We start from the raw sequence: 16,962 nt of genomic DNA on the forward strand, positions 1-16,962 counted from the left end.
CTCTGCAGTGAATATTAATGCACCGTGCGCTGCCGGAGCGGGGTTTGTTAGGGATCTGGTTTGCTCTCCTCTTTCTCAAGCCCCCATCAGCGTCGCCGGTGCCTCTGCGGGGCTGGGAGAGCCTCCCCAGCAGGGATCGGATCCAAGGACCTTTCCTCTTTCCCCCCAGCCACAAACCAAACCACGGGTCCAGGTTCTCAGTAGCGAGGTGGAGTGAGAACTGAAACCACAGCAGCCACATCGCTTCGCTTCCTCCCAGCCTCTTCACCCCTGTGTAAACACCAGCCAGTCAAGACAAAGGCTGGAGAGTAAAATATTTAGGTTCTCACAAGGGATGTTGCCCTTTTCCTCTATTCTGTCCCGCTATCCGCAAAAAAAGGGGGAAGCAACCTGTGTTTGAAAGCATCAGGCTCCGGCCCAAGCGCTGACAGCACAGCGGGGTGCGCGATGTGACCCGAAAGCTTTGCCATCAGGAGGGGCTCTTTGCAAAAGCTGCTGGCTCCTGCTTTCAGTTCAGTCCTGCCTGACGTCTGCAGCCAAGATACAGCTCAGGTACCTGCAGAAAAGCCTACATTGACAGGCACACGATGGCCCCTGACTTCTCCAAGGCTGGTGGTCGCTAGAGGAGCGGGAAGGGTAGAGGGCGGGGGTTTTACAGCATTTTGGGGTTCGCACAGCACCAGTGGGGATGGGGCTGGTGAGGCGATCTGGACCAGCTTGCTGTGAAAAAGCACAGCCAGAAGCAATGTGAAGCGAGGGCTGCGCTCCTCTGATTTCAGCCTGGCCTCGGCGTTTGTGAGCTCCCCGTGCTCTGAGCGTAGACTGAGCAACCGGTACCTCTGGTTTCTCGCTCTGAAAGAGCCAGCTGGGGTACCGCGAGGGTTCGTTTACCTGCTCCGTGCCTTGCAGCCTCCTTCCTGCAGGAAAACGGGCAGGGGAGGCTTCATGAAGCAGCTGGTAAAGGGCTCTAAGATGAGGAGGGTGTTAAGGAGATGCAAACATGATGAGAGCTGGCTGCCAGGAAGGGAGCTGTGACCGTCCCTCGGTCCTGCCCCAGCAGTAAAAGGGCTCTCCAGGCAATGCAGAGTACAAACGCTGCCCTCCCCCTCCCCTTGCCAATCTCCTCATCGGAAAAGGAGATAAAAAGGGGCCTGCAGACAAACGCTCAGGCTGCCTCCTACCCACCGCGCCGATCTGAGCCCGCGGAGCCCCCCGCTCCAGTCAAAACCCTCTTGGTTATCGCTAAGTCCCTCTTGGCTAGAAAATGGCCCTGTCATCTTCATACTAATCCTGTTCCCATACAAACAGGCAACCTCCTTCCTTCCTTGCCACTGCTTATCCCCTCCGTCTCCTGTCCTCCCCCTCTCCCTTCTCGCCCCAAACTGTATCAAATGCATCAAAGCCCGAGTAAATTATGTTCCCTTTGACCTGCTGGCAGCAAGTTCAGCCACAGGGCATGAAAAGAGCAGAGGCTGAGGTTTCATGGTCAGCGAAGGCAGAGGCGGAGGAGGAACTGCAGGCCTTTTCGCTGTGTTGCTTTTGCCTTTAGAAGCGATGTTTTCAGCCAAGTTCAGTGGCACTCCAGGCTGAGGTTTGGGGCTCAGCCCATATGGGAAGTGGGGGGCAGTTGTGAAGCTGGGAGGTGATTTCTGAGCCTGTCCCAGCCGGGTGCTCTGATCCAGTGCTGCGGTTGCCATCGCCTCCCACTAACCACCTCTGGAGATAACGGGCTGGACGGAGGGCGCGGGGGCCCGTGGGAGGCGGCAAGGGTAGGAGGAGCGAAACAGCCGGGCTGGTCGCATCTCTGCAAACCCCTGCGCGGGTGCACGCTCGCCTGCTGGGGTCCGCAGCCCACGCGGGGCTGATCACCACCTCCCGAAACTCTCCCCTCCCCGACTGGTTTCCCCAGGCATGGTCTGTGCTTCGAGTTCATTACGCTACGTGTGCAAGCTGGGCAAATTCACGTGGTTTTGGGTTTGGTTGCAAAAGATGCCCATATCTTTACTGATGACGGCTGCGTAGGCTGCAGGGAGGAGACCCGGAGCTGGCGAGGCTCAGCAGTCGTGGAGATGTTTTGGGGGAACATTGTGGGCTCAAGCTGGATAAGACCACCAGTGCTCCCAGTTTTCTGCCAGTTGTCCCTGATGCATCTGATGTCGTGATGCAGAGGGTGCACAGCATCAGCGCAAGCCTTAGCGGCAGCAGCCTCAGCACCCCATGCGCAGGGACCCACGGTGAGAAATGGAATGAAACTGGAGAAAAGCGCCTGCAGCATCTCTGGCTCTTACGCACCAGCTCCAAACAGGATGATCGACCTAAACCGATGGTAAAACACCCTGTTGTCCTTAGAGAAACAGAGGTGTACGGGGACCGGCTGTCATCTCACAGCTCTGAGGCAGTTTATGCTCTCGGATCTTGGCTGCGGGGCTGTTTCTGCTGTGGCTCCGGGCGTCGTGCAGAGTTTGGAGCACCCTCCTCTGAAATCGCTGCGACGGCCATGCCAATCCCCAAAGAGGCGGCATTGAATCTGGAGCCTGTGAAGCCATTGCCAGCAAAATAAATATTCAGGAATATTTTTAGCTTGCTCTTGTTCAGAGAGAATTTCTTTGTGTCCTTCTGAGGAGCTCGCCGGATCTTTCATCGGTTTGTTTTTCTCATTAGCCGGCATAAGCTTTGTTCTTATTTAATAAAGATTAGGATCTGCTGCCTCCAGCCCTCTCTTTTTGCTCCTCCATCAGGCCGGTGGGGGCTCGGGCTGCAGCGACACGTTTGATGTGGGGCCGTGGAAGTTGAAACGCGGGACAGGAGCTGGCCGGGGTCTCGCGTTCGCTTCCCCACAAAAGCCCTGTCCCGCGTCGCTTCGCCCCGGCCCCGCCGCCCTCCGCAGAGACGGGGGAGAGGGGAAGGGGATGGGACAGAGCGATGGGAAACCACCGCCTGCATCGTCCAGAGGTTTTCAGGCTCAGCTGGTTTGAAGCATTGCAAAGGTCTTGGTCTGAGCCATCAACAGACAGCGTGGGGGAAAAACGGGATGGCTGACAGAGGCAAGTGTAGCTCGTGCATGAGCCTAATAAAATAGGAGACGTGCTATGAACGGGGGAACGGCTTCTTCCAGCTTCAGAGGTCAGAGAGATGTAACAGATCTGCCACCCCTTTATATATCATCGGATTCTCCTAGTTAGCCAAAAAATAAAATAACTGCTTTTCTTCCTTGAGCTGAGTCATTCCTCAGAAAGGAATGGGTTTAACACCACAACAGGTATGAGCCAGAATTAATTTTATGAACTCCCAGAAGAAGGCAGCGGGGTCTTCTGAGCTTTGAAAGCCTGATCTCTACCGACAGCCCCCACTGCCGCCTGCTGCTGCGGTAGGAGCAGCACCGCATCCAGTCGGGCCGGAGGCTGCTGCGTGCCAGCCCGGCCGGCCGCCGAGCGCTGTGGGGACAGCACCTGGTGCCATATCCCTGGGACAGGGACGGCGAGGGGCTGAGGGGGTCTGAGCTGTGCCTGCGATGAAGGCAGGGCCCGTGTCCCAACTCAAGCTCCCGTACGTCACTCCTCACTTATTCCCTCCGCTGCCAACCGCATGGACCAGCCAGCTCATTGCTCTGCACCTCGGTTTAGCCATCCCTGGAGCAAGAGTGTATTTACCTCTTAAGAAACGCTGTGGTTATTTACTTGTGGTAACATATATAATTAGGCCTATACAGATCCAGTGCTATTAACGTTGCTATTTATTAATGCACTTCTTTCTCAGAGATTTCATTTTTGTTTATTTAAAGAAAATATCTTTAAACACTGACACTTGGTAAGAAGGCTCCCATATCTAGCAGGAGAGCCTAGTTTGCATATGCGTAACTTTGAAGGGGATGAATAACTTCATGGCCAATAACGTTTATAGCTTTGCCTTGTGCAGGGAGATAAGGGCAGAGGAACGCAGGGCTCCAGGGCAGGAGCTGTTTGCCGAGAGGGGCCGGGAAGGAATCCAGTCCCCACCCTGCCAGAGCCTTACCTGCGCCCAGGTGCGAGCCGGCCGAGCACCAGCCGCCGCGTAAGGCTGGATACCAAACATCCTAGCTCACGCCGGCATAGCTGGAAGGGGAGGAGGAAGGGAGAACAGGGGAGGAACAGCAGGGAAGGCAAATTTTAGAAATACTTTTTGAACAGTCACTGTTGTAAATGAACTCACCCTCACCATGTTTGTGTCACTTGTGTTTGCTGCCTGGGGCTGTGTGAGAGCACAAGTTTTCCTGGCACGACCGCGCTTGGAAAATCAGCTTCCAATCCATATATGATAGTATTCATGGAAACCACAATTCTAATTTACATGCGCTGATTTCCCTGCCAGAAACCGTGCTGCCATCCAAGCCGGGGATAAAAATGCCGCCCTGTGACTTCCCTGCCCAATCACGACCAACTGATGCACTTCAAAACTCAAATATTTTCCAGGGAATGCTTGCAAGCCACAGTTTAAAAAAAGAAAATCTTCCCCAAATTCATGTGGTGGCTCAGCACCATGACTGCATTCAGGGACGTTTCCTTATAGGTATTTCCCAAACCAGATATCTACCCCTACAAAGAAAAAGCAAACCAACCCTTGAGAACTAAATCTTTCAGATACACAATTTCTTAAACAGTCTTCATCCAAAATGTCTCCCTTGTTTTCTCAAGTGCTTTACACCATGCCATGGAGATGTACTCGCGGGTCACCAATGCACAGGGAGGAACCTGGCCCTTCTAAACCCCTTCTGCCCTGGCCAAAACCAGGGAGAGCTGCTCCTTCCCCTCCCGGTGCTGAGCTCAGCCCAGGGACCTGCGTCCTCCGCTCCAGCCGCTGCCGTGCTCGGTGCAATGGAGCAAAGGCTGGGGAGATGGAGACAGAGCCCTTAATAAAGATAAAATCTATTTCTAATGTCTATAAAAACCAAACCCAAATTCCCAGTTACTTCAACGTGAGCTGTGGAGATGGGGTAATGGAGAATGGAGTTATTTATTAATAGAAGGGCATTTCAATGGAGATCGGAGGAGGTGATACGGACCAAATGGAGGCATTTGCAGAAATAATGCTCAGGAGGTTTTACCCAGCTTGGCCAGGTGTCTCAACACCTTGTCCTGGGGACGGTTGTCTCCCGTTCCCAGAAAAGGGTGGTTTTGGGGAGCTGCATGTTCGCAGAGCCCTGCCATCACTCAACCCATTTTCCCCAGACCCGGCTCTCGTTTCCATCTGGAAGTGGAGCCAGAAGAACAAGTGCAGAGGGGGGATTATTTGTCCGGGAGTCCTGTTCTTGCTGGTTTTTTCTGGGAAGTGGTGTGATGCTGATACACCTCCAGCCCAGACCCTGCCGCCCCGCACCCAGCCCAGGGCAGAGGGGAGCCGAGCCCCTCTGGCACGCTCCCTGCCTTCGCTCCCTGGCCGTGCTTTTAAACCTCCGAGGCCAGGAGACTCAAAAATTGCATGAGACCCCACTCCGATTCCTACCACTACCTCCTGCACAACGCAAAATTCGCCTTCTTAAATTCCTCACCAACTCCTTTTTAACAAACACCTCTGCCCTCGCTTGGCAAGCAAACAGTGCCGAAATTCCCACCTGCCTCTCCCTTGCAGCCCCTTCTGGAGGGACTCATTAGCCATGCAAATCAAAAATGCTCCGAGAGCCTGACGACGGCCGATTCCCCCCCTGCACCGGCAAGGAATGACAATTCACAGGGGTCTTCAGGGAGCCGGGACGGAGGGAGGGAGGAGCGCGGCGCGGCGTGGCTGCGTGTGGCAATCAAGCTTTCCCACCGCCACTCGTCCCCGGGGAGCATCCCCGCTCCTGTGGCAGGGAAGCAGCAGCGTCTCTCCCTCCACCTTGTTAATCCCCTTTCGCTGGGCTCCCGCGCTCGGCTCCCCACCCCGACCCCCCGGGAGCCCTGGGAAAGCTGTGCCTGGTCCTCGCTGCCCCTTCTCCCCTCTGCCTCGCTGCGAAGCGGCGCGGGGAGGGGAGGGAGGAGAAGGGGAAATGTGCGTTTCCTTAATTGATTTTGGTGAAAAAGGCAGGCAGCCGCCGCACTGTCAAATTAATTAGTTCCAGAGCTATTTGCAGTTATGAGCCACGTAAGATTAGTGGTCATTGCGTTTTGGTGCTAGGAAGCGGCAGGGGGAAGAAGGTTTTATAAGCTTTTTTTGCTCTTGAAGCCTTTCTTAAAAACACAGAAGAAAATAAAGGAGAAAAGGCCCCTGGCTGCCAGCACTGCCACAGGGCCGGCTCCCGTGCCTGCTGCAGCACAGGGGATGGGGGTAAAATGGCCATTTTAGCCCATCTGGCGTTGTCTACCCCACCCTGAACAAAGCGAGTGCTTTGCTGCGGCTCTGGCCAGGCGCTCTCCTCCTGGCAAGGGCTGGCGGGGTCCTCAGGGTCATCCTGCTGCTGTCCCTGCCGGAGCACGGCGGCAACACCAGGTCCCGCATCCCCGCCGAGGTGTGAAGCCGGGCAGCCAGAAGCGCCGGGAATCACCTCCGGAGATGCTTGGCCCCTTTTGTCCCCTCTTGCCCTCCCTCCTCGGAGAGGCAGAGCGGGCTGAAGGCTGGAGGAGAGGCTTTGAAAGCCCCGGGTGCAGCTCACAGGGCTCAGATCCCCGATTAGATGGGAACGCCTGCTGCAACCTGATAACGCAGCAGCATCTGACGGGGAGGCTCCGGCAGCGCTCCCCGAGTCGAGCAGCACCTATTGTTTCAGGAGATATTACCCCCCACACATGCTTACATCTGGATATCGATAAGCGTGCCTGTTTATGCATAAACACAGTACAACATGCAGCCACATACCTCTGCATTCCTCCTTCCCTCCTTCCTTTCCCTTCCACCCCTCCCTTATTCCTTTTATCTCCTTTTTATCTGCTCCTGCCTGTTTAACGTTATCTCTGCTCCTCGTTCAGAGCCGAGTCCCGGGAAAGGGCAATTATGGTGGGTCACACAAACGGGGTGCTGAGGAATAGCAAACATTTTGGGGGAATTTGCAAAGTTTTCGCGGGTCTGGGTGGAGGGAAGCAAGGGAAGACAGTCTCGTCAGACCAAAACACTGCCAAATAGACTTCAGCCAGGATAGGAAAATGCAGCATGGTTTGGCCAATGTACGCAACGTGTTCCTGACTCTGCTTAGGCAGGACCACCGCCTCCGGGCATGCACCCCGAGCCTTGTCTGCCCAGCCCTGCACACAGGCAGACCGCTGCAACCTTGCACACCCAGCCCTACTGTCGCACACGCTCTTGTGGCATCAATGCCATGTTTACTGCAAGAAATATTGAAAAGAAAAACAGCAGGAGCGTAGTTTTTGTGGTGATTAAAAATGATCTAAAAAAATACAACCTCCTCCTTCCCTGTTGCTCATTCGGTAAAAGAGGATCTGCAAAATGAGCACACACCAGCTGTACCCAACGCGACCCTCAGCACCCACGCTGCCCCAAGGGACTGGTGCCACGCAGCCGCCGCCGAGCTGAAACGCTGCCGAAACTGCCTTCCCCAGGCTTTGGCCCTGGGAGAGAAGGAACCTCCAGCTATGCTGCCTGGCAGGCCTGACCCACTTTCTCCAGAAAAACGTGGCCGGAGCTCGAGGACTTGGCTTTGCTGAGAGAGGCCGGCGTGCGTTTTTGCAAGCGCTGCCGTTGGCCCCCGTGCTGGACCCTGAAAGCGACCCCCAAAGGAGCGCTTGGTGCTGACTCAGGCACGCCATCGCGGTCAGGGCCTGTGCGTGGGGGGCCGCAGGGCTCTGCTTTCTGAAAAGCAGGTTGGGGCTTACCCCGAGCCAGCCAAAGCACGACCTGCCCCGAGCACTGACCCCTGGGCGCTTGCGCAAGGACGGGGAGCCACGAGGTCTGCGGCAACCACCCGCCGAGCCCGTCCCCGGCACGCTTACTGTGTGCTGGGTGCTTAGTTCACTTGACTGGGGAGAAAGGCATCCCACGGCATCTTCTGGTGGCCCCCCAGGATCTGTCCCCAGCTCTCCTTGTGGTCATAAGCTCTGCTCGCGGCAGGACGGCAGCTTGGCACTGGATGCTGCCTCCCCATCTTGGCTTCAGTTAGGGCTCCCAGACCAAAAGCTACGTCCTTGGCACAGGCTGGAGCAATCCTTGAAGCAGGCGGGTTTCCAGCTCTCCATCTTTCTAGGAAAAGGGGAAAAAGCACATAACGCCAAAGGTATTTACACCTAAGCAATTTATTTAAGGAACTTTGTCCTGATCAAACCCAGTGACAGCCATGACCCAGCTGTAGAAACCTTATCACCCCAGAATCAGGCCGGCACATGAACCACTCCTCTGCAAAGCTCTCCTTAGCCCTCTGCTCACAGGGGCCACCCAGCTCAAGGGTGGGGGACGCAAGTTGGATAAGTGGAAAACTGGGGGAGGGACCTGTGCGTTGGTTGAAATCTTCATCATTCCCACTCTGGCAGTCTCCAGCACAGCTCAGAGGCAGTGCTGCTTCGACTGACTCCGTGTGCATGACCGGTTCACCCAGGCAGCTCATGCTGCCCATGCACAAGAACATGGGTAAGAGAGCTCCTTTGCCAGCACCAAGCAAAGACACTTGGACCTCAGGTAAATGCAAATGTCTCTCCAGCTAGGGGGGACTGTCCCTTCTCCCAGGGGATGCAACATCATTTTCAAGACCTCCACTTGCTCCCTCACTGCAAACGCTACTCCAGCACTACCACTGGTTTCTGGGCTGAAGCAGTGGCAGACAGTCCGTGTCTGTACATAAGCAGCATCCCTGGCCGTGCGTTTCCCAGCACGTGTGCGCACACACGCACATGCGCCGTCTCGGGCGCCAGGACAGGGCAGAAGGGCTCTTTGGAGAGCATGAGTTCGAGCAATGGGAGCAAGGGCAACTCATGAGCCCAAGGCAGTGTGGCCACACCGCTCACAAGCTCTCTGGAATGGGGCTGTATACTGAATTTATGAGCTCTTAAGTCATCACGTTTATAATTTATACTCTCTAGTCTTTTAATCTCAGCAATAAACTTGGACTAAACCTTTGCTGAAGCAGTGTGGAAATTTCACTGTTCCCGGCAGCCCCATGTATGAGGTACCCATAGGCAGGACCAGAACATGCTTCCTGATGGCTTCAGTGTGCGGTCTCTTCTCCAGTTCCTCACTCCCAGTAGAGCCATCAGTAACCGATCAGTCCCCCACCGGCTACCTTGATTGCCCAGAGCCCCTTCTTGGATGTAGGTACAACGCACTGGCAAATATTGGGGGACAAACACTTACAGCGGTCCCTTACAATCCCTTCTACCTTCTAGAGAAAGGGGCTCCTTCTTTTAATCAGGGGGCATCAGGTCTATGTGCATCGAGACCCTCACCTCAGTTTTGTGCCACTTGGGACCCCCCCCCCCCATCCCCTGCAAACTACCCCCACTGGTGTGTTTTTACCCACCTAGAGTTGCTTTACTTCAGAGGTCCACATCAGGAGAACTATCTCCAGAAGTTTTCCTGCTGGAGTGGTGGCTCTCAACAGCCTCCAAAGCGGCCACCTCCTTTGCAAACTGAGACCTAAAATTGAGATGGAATTGGCACCGATAAATCTACTAACGGAGGCAGGCCCTCCCCACTTGGACGAACCCCACGCTTTCAGAAGAGGGTGGCATCATTTCTGCAGAATGCTTGAGTGGCCTCAAATAACACACTGAACTGTCAGGCACAAACCCAAGCGATGGCGTGAGCCAGCACTGAAATAATGAGAAGCTGATCTACAGCTTTTCCCCTCTGGTTTATTAAATGAATGCTCCACATACCACTTCCCACTGACTGGAGACAGAGAGAAAATCCCAGGACAGTAACTCATCATCCTTTCTTCCCCTGAGAAGATTCAAGGCTGTGGCTATGTATGGATGTTGTGAAGTGATAAAGTTGCTGCGGCTTCGCAAGTTACCACGCATCAGCTGAGCCGTGCCGTCTGACCGCGCGCGCGCTCCCGGCTCCCTGCAACTGGGTGGTAAAACATGTTCGCTCACGATGGGGCTGGAGCAGGTACACCGTCGGCGGGCTCCAGATAAGCATGCTCTGCTGATAAGCAGTGCCTCATTACGCCCCAGGACTCAACGGCTTGCAACGCAATCCTTGGCCCAGAAGTCCCTCCTCTTTTCAAGTTGTAGCCCTCAGTTATGGAACTGGCAACGGGAAATCGCTCTGGGAAAGCGGTCAATATTGAATTAATTCCTACGCATAGCACGGAGAGGAAGGATGGTCAGGGACCATGCCAAAGAGAAGAAATAGTAGGAGGACCGGCCAACCGTGTTGCTGAGTACAACCTCAGCGTAGCCATGTCTGGATGAGGATAGTGCAGACGACACATGGCGATGACCCAGGCAATGAAACCAAAGTGCTCTGAGTTCTGCTTGGGTCAGAGTCCATGAACACAAATTACAGCACTGTTTGGGCTTTCCGAGACTGGAGCAAGGCCTTGCCCTGGGCATGGGGCATGATCTAGCATAAAAAAACCATGTCAGGCCCCTCCTTGACACCACTAAGCAGGACCAGGCCTCCTCTTTGGCTTCATACCTCAAAAAAGGGTGGGTTTGTGACGTTCCTGCCTCTTGCTACCACCCAGAAGCTGGATGTCTTCTTGGCTGAACCTTGATTTAGTCTCAAGCCCCAACCTGAGGCTCAGAAAAGCCAGATACAGACCCAGCTCTCTGGATCCTCCTTCAGCTCTGTCTCCAGTCCCTGGGGGTCCTTCCCAGCCAGCACTCCCCAGAGCTGCCCCATCTCCCATCCCACGGCCGACCTCCATGCTGAGCCCGACACAAGAGATCAATGCACGGGACACACCGACCCTGCCTCCTGCCCATGGAGGTGGCAATCCATGTCATTTAAGCCTTTTCTGCTCAACATTCACAGCTGCAAAAACAGCAGGCAAACTCCTGACCTCCCAAAAATAACCACCAGGAACCTACCTCCTCTCTCCTCTGGTCCACCCAGATGCTCTCAGGGTGGCAGCTACACCCATTTAAGACAGGTTCTCCTTATCAAGATATTGCCCTTGTATTTTAAGAGGCAAGGAGACATTCTTCATGGCAAATTTATTTTTCAGTCGTCTTCTGAAGTCAGGCAGGTCCCTCTGGTCCCCCCCAACACGAGGTCAGCCTAATGCATCCATCCCCGGCCGTGCTCCCCAGGAACGCGGCTCGAGCAGTGAATGCAGCGTCCCCTCCGATGGGGCCGCCCCAGGAGGAGGCATCTGATGACAGTTTGACTGGCAGAGCGAAGTGTGACTTGTGTTTGTTTGGATAGTCAAAGGACTCGGAACAAATGTCTCCGACTCATGTTGGTTTAGATAAAAGGACCCTGGCCTTGTCACAGGATCAACGGGGCTGATGAGAAACCACTGGTGTAGACCCCCTCTGCCCTCAGACCCTTTTAAAACAGACGAAGAAAAAAAAAATAGTTTGGAAAAGACCTTTAAGATCATCAAGTCCAACCGTTAACCCAGCACTGCCAAGCCCACCACTAAACCGTGTCCCTAAGCACCAGATCTCCCTGCCTTTTAAATCCCTCCAGGGATGGGGACTCAGCCCCTGCCCTGGGCAGCCTGGGCCAGGGCCTGACAGCCCTTTCAGGGAAGAAATTTTTCCGAATATCCAATATAATAATAATAATAATAGAAGAAAGTTTTCACAACTCAGAGATGCTCGCTCCTTTCTGGACGAGGGCGCATTGGGGTGCCAGAAGCAACGTCAGAGATTGGGGCTGCAAGTTTGGGGTCACCTGTGGTCCGGGTGACCCAAAGCTTGGGGCATTTTTGCTGCTCGGTGCCTTGTGTTTTGCTTCCCATCCTGACCTGGCTGACAGCCCCTGCCCTTGCAGACCCGGTGCCTGGTTGGGAGGGAAGAGTAGGCTGGATGTGGCAGTGCCTGGAGCAGGGGACCGGGGGGACAGGGACCGCCACATCCGCATCCATCTGGCATACTGAAGCAGCGAATGAAGGAAGAGGAAGGAGGGGGTGGGTAGAAGAGAAAATCCCAAAGATCCTCGGATAATAAGCACCATTAAGGTTAGTCTGTCTCATGATTGTTTCTTATTAAAAAGAGACTGTACTTTATCTGTGCAGGATATGCTGTTTGGATGAGGGAATTAGCAGAGTGACTGCCTCCATATCATCTAATTAGCAAAAATGTTGATAAGCAGATACAATCACATATGATTAGGATCCTTTTAAAAAGCCACTCCATTAATTAAATAGACAGAAAGGCCGCCTCCAGCCCTCGCGTGCCACTGATTAGAATACAAATATTTACACTAATCTCACCTCCATCAGCCATGGGACACTTTTGAGTATTTTTAGTGACATCAGATTACTATTGATTTTCATCCCCAATGTCAGACCATTTTGTTAGTATCTGAAAGTGCTGCCTTCAGTTTCGGATGCTTTAAATCATGTTAAGGGTTTATCTTAATGACGCTGCTGATAACCACTGTTCAGGTCACTCGTACTTTCTCTTCAAAGAACACAGTCTGGGCTGGTTTTTATTGTTTGTACTTGAGATTTAAGATACGAAAAACATTTCTCATTTCAAAGCCTTGGTTTCTAGGGATGGGGCTGCCAGGCTAGTTTGGGTCTAGTTACTTGATGTGTGCATGTCTCTCTCATTTCCCTTTCTCCCTGCCTCTCCTCCACCCTTTCTTTTTTCCTTGCAAACCCTTTTGGCTCACAGCAGTGGCCTCTCTTGACTGGCTGCTAATCTCTGACGCCTGCTGCAGGCAGCAGACAGACAGGCAGTGAGCGTCCCCTGTTCAGGGATGACAGGAGAAAAACACTCCCTACTTTTCAGATGGGTAGGATGCACTAAATCCAAGACAGATAATGCAGTGCGCCAGCCAGTCTGAGATGGGCTCTCATCAGCAAAAGCAAGCATGGGAGGAGATGCTTTGCAAAGAGACAGCAGAAGGCAGGGTCACCTCCTTCCTTCCGCGCACGGCCCCACTCCCTGCAGTAGATAACTGGTCTGGGACCCTCCAACAGACTTCTCTGACATCCCATTTTCCCTTCTGGGCAACAGAGAGTAGGAACAGCAATTGCTCTTGAAATTTCTGCCAAGCATCTGCAAATGGACCACGCTGGCAGTGGCTAGGAGTTGTTGGCACTTTTCAGTGGCTTGTGGGTGGTAAGCCTGGATCACCCTCAAGTCCAATGGACAACCGTAAAAAAACACTAGCCCAAATAAATGAGTCCCCTTGGTGAAGACTTCAAGCAAAGCACCACAGCGTGAGCAAGCCATGAAGCCGTGGCTCTCCCCTCAGCATGGAAGAACGCTTTGGGCATGCAAAGAGCCCTCCCAGTTCAAATGGGCAGCAGAAGCTTGCTGCTGCACCCAGATAAACTTTTGCTATTGCTGCGGTACAAACAACACCCAGCAGAAAAATCATTCATATGGCACAACCACCCTGTAGTCAAGAAGACCTCCGCTGTGCAAAAGAAGGCAAAAGCCAAGATCTCCCCAACAAGGTGAGCCCATGGGACCATGAGCTGCTTCACTGCTTTGCATGTCCTTCAGCTCCAGCCTCCAGACCAGCATTGTGTTGCCTTATGGCAACTTTACCACCAGAATATGACAAGTATACTACTGACCCATCACTGATCAGTGAGAAAAACAGCAAAGCAAAGCCCTTCCCCAACATGCTTCAGCTCAATTGCCTTGCTTCCTTCCTCTGTCACATTGCATTCTACAGGCTGACATGGCTGCCCCTTAGCTTCATGGCCCCACACGGACGATGTATGTTAGGACAGCAGCCAGCTCATACACTGTGTGGATGGTCTTTGGTCTGGCCAGCTCTTTATTCCTTCCCAAAGTGTGGGATAACGGAAACAGGGGCAGTGATTGCAACACACGCTGCCATTAGCAGGTGTTTGCAGCACGGTCTTACAGACAGATGAGTTCTCGTTAAAGGCACTCCTTGGAGACCTCCTTCATGCAACGATTCCCTGAGAGGATATTGCATTTTCCACAGGAATAGCAAATCCAAGGAACAGAAAGAGATGCAGGATAACCCCAGACTGCATCATCAAAATTCATCTCCTCAGGCTGAACTTGTCTGTGTTGAGTTCATGGGGCATCCCTGTTGCACACACATACGCTTTAGGACAGGTATCCAAAAACAGCACGTAGAAAAGAGGCTAAGGTTATCAATAAGCTTCATTCTAGGCATTTATTTTGGTACCGACATGAGAGCTAAGCTCTTCTGGAAGTGTTAAGTTTGGCTATAAATTCAGAAGAGATCATGATGGTCATCTGATCATGATTTTAGTAAAAGGGCCTGCTCTGGGTTTAAAAATGGCCACATGAGGAAGTTCCAATGATTCATTACCTTCATAACGAAGGGCGTGCAACCATATTTTGAGTTTAAATTTGGCTAATGCCACTTTCCAACTGCTTTGTCTGGGAGCCTGTGCCATTGAATGTCTGGTCCCATGCAGGTTCTTACAGACTGCGATGACGCTGGCATTGAACTTCTTCTTAATACCAAGACACTTTCCCTCAGTATCTCACTCTAGAGCACGTTTTCCAAACACTTAATCACATTTTATGGCTCTTCCCTGAGCCTTCTCCAATTTATCAGCATTCTTCCCAAACTGCGGGTAGCCAAACTGCAAACAGCTTTCCTATAGCTGCTGCTATAGGGTAATATGCCCCGGAGGAGTAATATGACCTCGCTACACCACGCTTCCCCGGACTGCACACAAAACCACACTGAGTATCTGTGAATCCCACCTTTGGGCAGGCACAGGCAAAAAATAATCTGACAAAGTCGTACGTCATAGCTGTGACATCACAGCTATATCTAGCAACTACAACATCACATGTATGATCTAAGTTTAAAAACATAAGGCCAGTGACAACCAGCTCCACCCTAGAATGAAGTCAGGTCAACTGAGCAATGATTGGCTGAGCCCCCTCTGAGGTCACAATTTCACGATTTGTGAACAACAGGGTTAAAAAGAAAGGATATGGTCAAGCAGCACTGTGCGGCCTCGTGATGCAAAAGGATGGAGCAGATCAACGGATGAACTGAGCATCCACCCACCTCTGTGGAGCACAGCAGCATTTGGTGTCCAAGAGTCTCTGCATGCTGGTTGTCCCGGGGCTTCACGTCCTTGGTGGGAGAGAGGTATCAGGCATCTTCCAAACAGCCCCACCTTTCCTTTGAGATGGTGGATTATTACAAAGTCCTTGGACTGCAAAAAAGTGCCTCACAGGATGATGTTAAGAAATCCTACCACAAACTGGCACTAAAATGGCATCCTGATAAGAATCCCAGCAACAAGGAGGAAGCCGAAAAGAAATTCAAAGCAGTCGCTGAGGCATACGAGGTTTTGTCCGACCCTCAGAAACGGTCACTCTATGACAAGTCTGTTAAGGAAGGCAGATCCCACAGAGGAAGAAGTGCCACGGGGGGTCTTAATGGCTCCTTTGATTCCCCTTATGTATTCCATGATGTCGAGGAGATCTTTACGGAAATCTTCGGAGGGACGGATCCCTTTGTACATGTTTTCTGGGACTCCTTCAACAACATCAGAAAGAATGGTGAAGACTGGCACAGGACAAGTGGAAGAGGAAGAAGCTCCAGCCTGTTTTCTGACTTTACGGAGTCATTTATGCCATGGAATTCATTCAGCCCCAGAGAGCAGCCCACCTCCTCCTTTGCTGAGGACACAGCTGGTCCACGCAGTGTCAGATCAGTGTTAACTACTACTGAAGTCATCAACGGCAAGAGGACCACCACCCGGAAAATCATCGAGAACGGGCAGGAGAGAACAGAAGTGGAAGAAGATGGCCAGCTGAGGTCTGTGACAATAAACGGGAGAGACCACCTGAAATTATAATGTCCCCCGGCACAAGCATTAACTGCAAGCTGTGGGACGTGCTCTCATTGCCCAACTGATGGGACCTACCACAAGCAGTGTTAATAAATGCTGAGTTCATGACGCAACCGATGCAGACTTCTCAATGGCTGGGAACAAATACTTCACAGGTAAAGATATGGAGTTACGCTGAACTAAGGAGTGGGACTCTACTAACCCTGTGTAAGGTGGCAGATAGCGCTTGTTCAGTAAACAGGTATAGTAGATGTATCTGAAAGCAACCTTGCTGGTTTGCCAAACAGACCAAGTTGATTAATATAGCAAGAGGAGACAGGCTGGTTGATGGACAGGTAAGAGAGCTCTATGACAAGCTACAGGCCCTCTTCCCACTCCTTGAAATGCCGATATTGAAGCCTACTAGCTGGAAGAATAAAGACTTGTGTGACCCTCAGACACAACCCTGAGGCTGAATGAAGAATGTCCTACCTTTGGTGTACGAGACGGTGCATATTCGTTGAAAGAAGTTTTTGTACACAGAAAAGAAGGTGGAGGAGGTTCAGTGGGTCACGCAGAGCCTTGAGGAGAGGGACTGGCGTAGGAAAAACCAAAGCAAGGAAGAAAACGTCATTCCTCAGACTGCAGAAGAAAATGGGGGCTTTCTTGAGAATGCCCTGCAAATTATGATCGAAGACCCTACGGAAGCACTGTGTAGCTCGCGGGCTGAAAGTGAGCAGGGAGAAGGTGCATTTGGCTCTTGGACTGGGACAACCTATAGTTCCTTTCTGCTTGGAGTCGTTCAAACATAAAGAGCTAAATTCAAACCATGAGCAAACAGATTCCAGGGGGCTGACTTTAGCTCCCTCTTTGTGCAAAGCTGGATGCGGGGACTTAGATGGTGCTTCACCGTCCTTATTGTCTTGCTCACAGCTGCAAGAGCCAGTTCACAATGCATTTCTTGCACAGCCTGCTGCTTTCGTCCTCCACTGAGCTAAGGAACGCGCTCCCCACGTTTCCGCCCTCCCCTGTGCTGACATGAACTGCTGAGCCTTGTTTCTTGCTTGGCCAGATCACCTTAGGCGTTTAAAATCTTACACGCCTCTGATTTTCGGTCCCACGCTACATCCCCT

At 52.5% G+C, this 16,962-nt stretch overlaps 1 protein-coding gene across 1 annotated transcript; it reads left to right on the forward strand.

Moving 5' to 3' along the window:
• The first annotated feature begins 15,181 nt into the window (after positions 1-15,181).
• DNAJB8 (DnaJ heat shock protein family (Hsp40) member B8) lies at positions 15,182-15,856 on the forward strand. Its single transcript, XM_009476398.1, has one exon. The coding sequence runs from the start codon at positions 15,182-15,184 to the stop codon at positions 15,854-15,856; it is 675 nt and encodes a 224-aa protein (XP_009474673.1).
• Positions 15,857-16,962: the final 1,106 nt, after the last annotated feature.

This window comes from Nipponia nippon, unplaced genomic scaffold, assembly GCF_047370975.1.
Source record: "Nipponia nippon isolate SJK-2023a ecotype South Korea unplaced genomic scaffold, ASM4737097v1 scaffold_9, whole genome shotgun sequence".
Lineage (NCBI taxonomy): Eukaryota > Metazoa > Chordata > Aves > Pelecaniformes > Threskiornithidae > Nipponia > Nipponia nippon.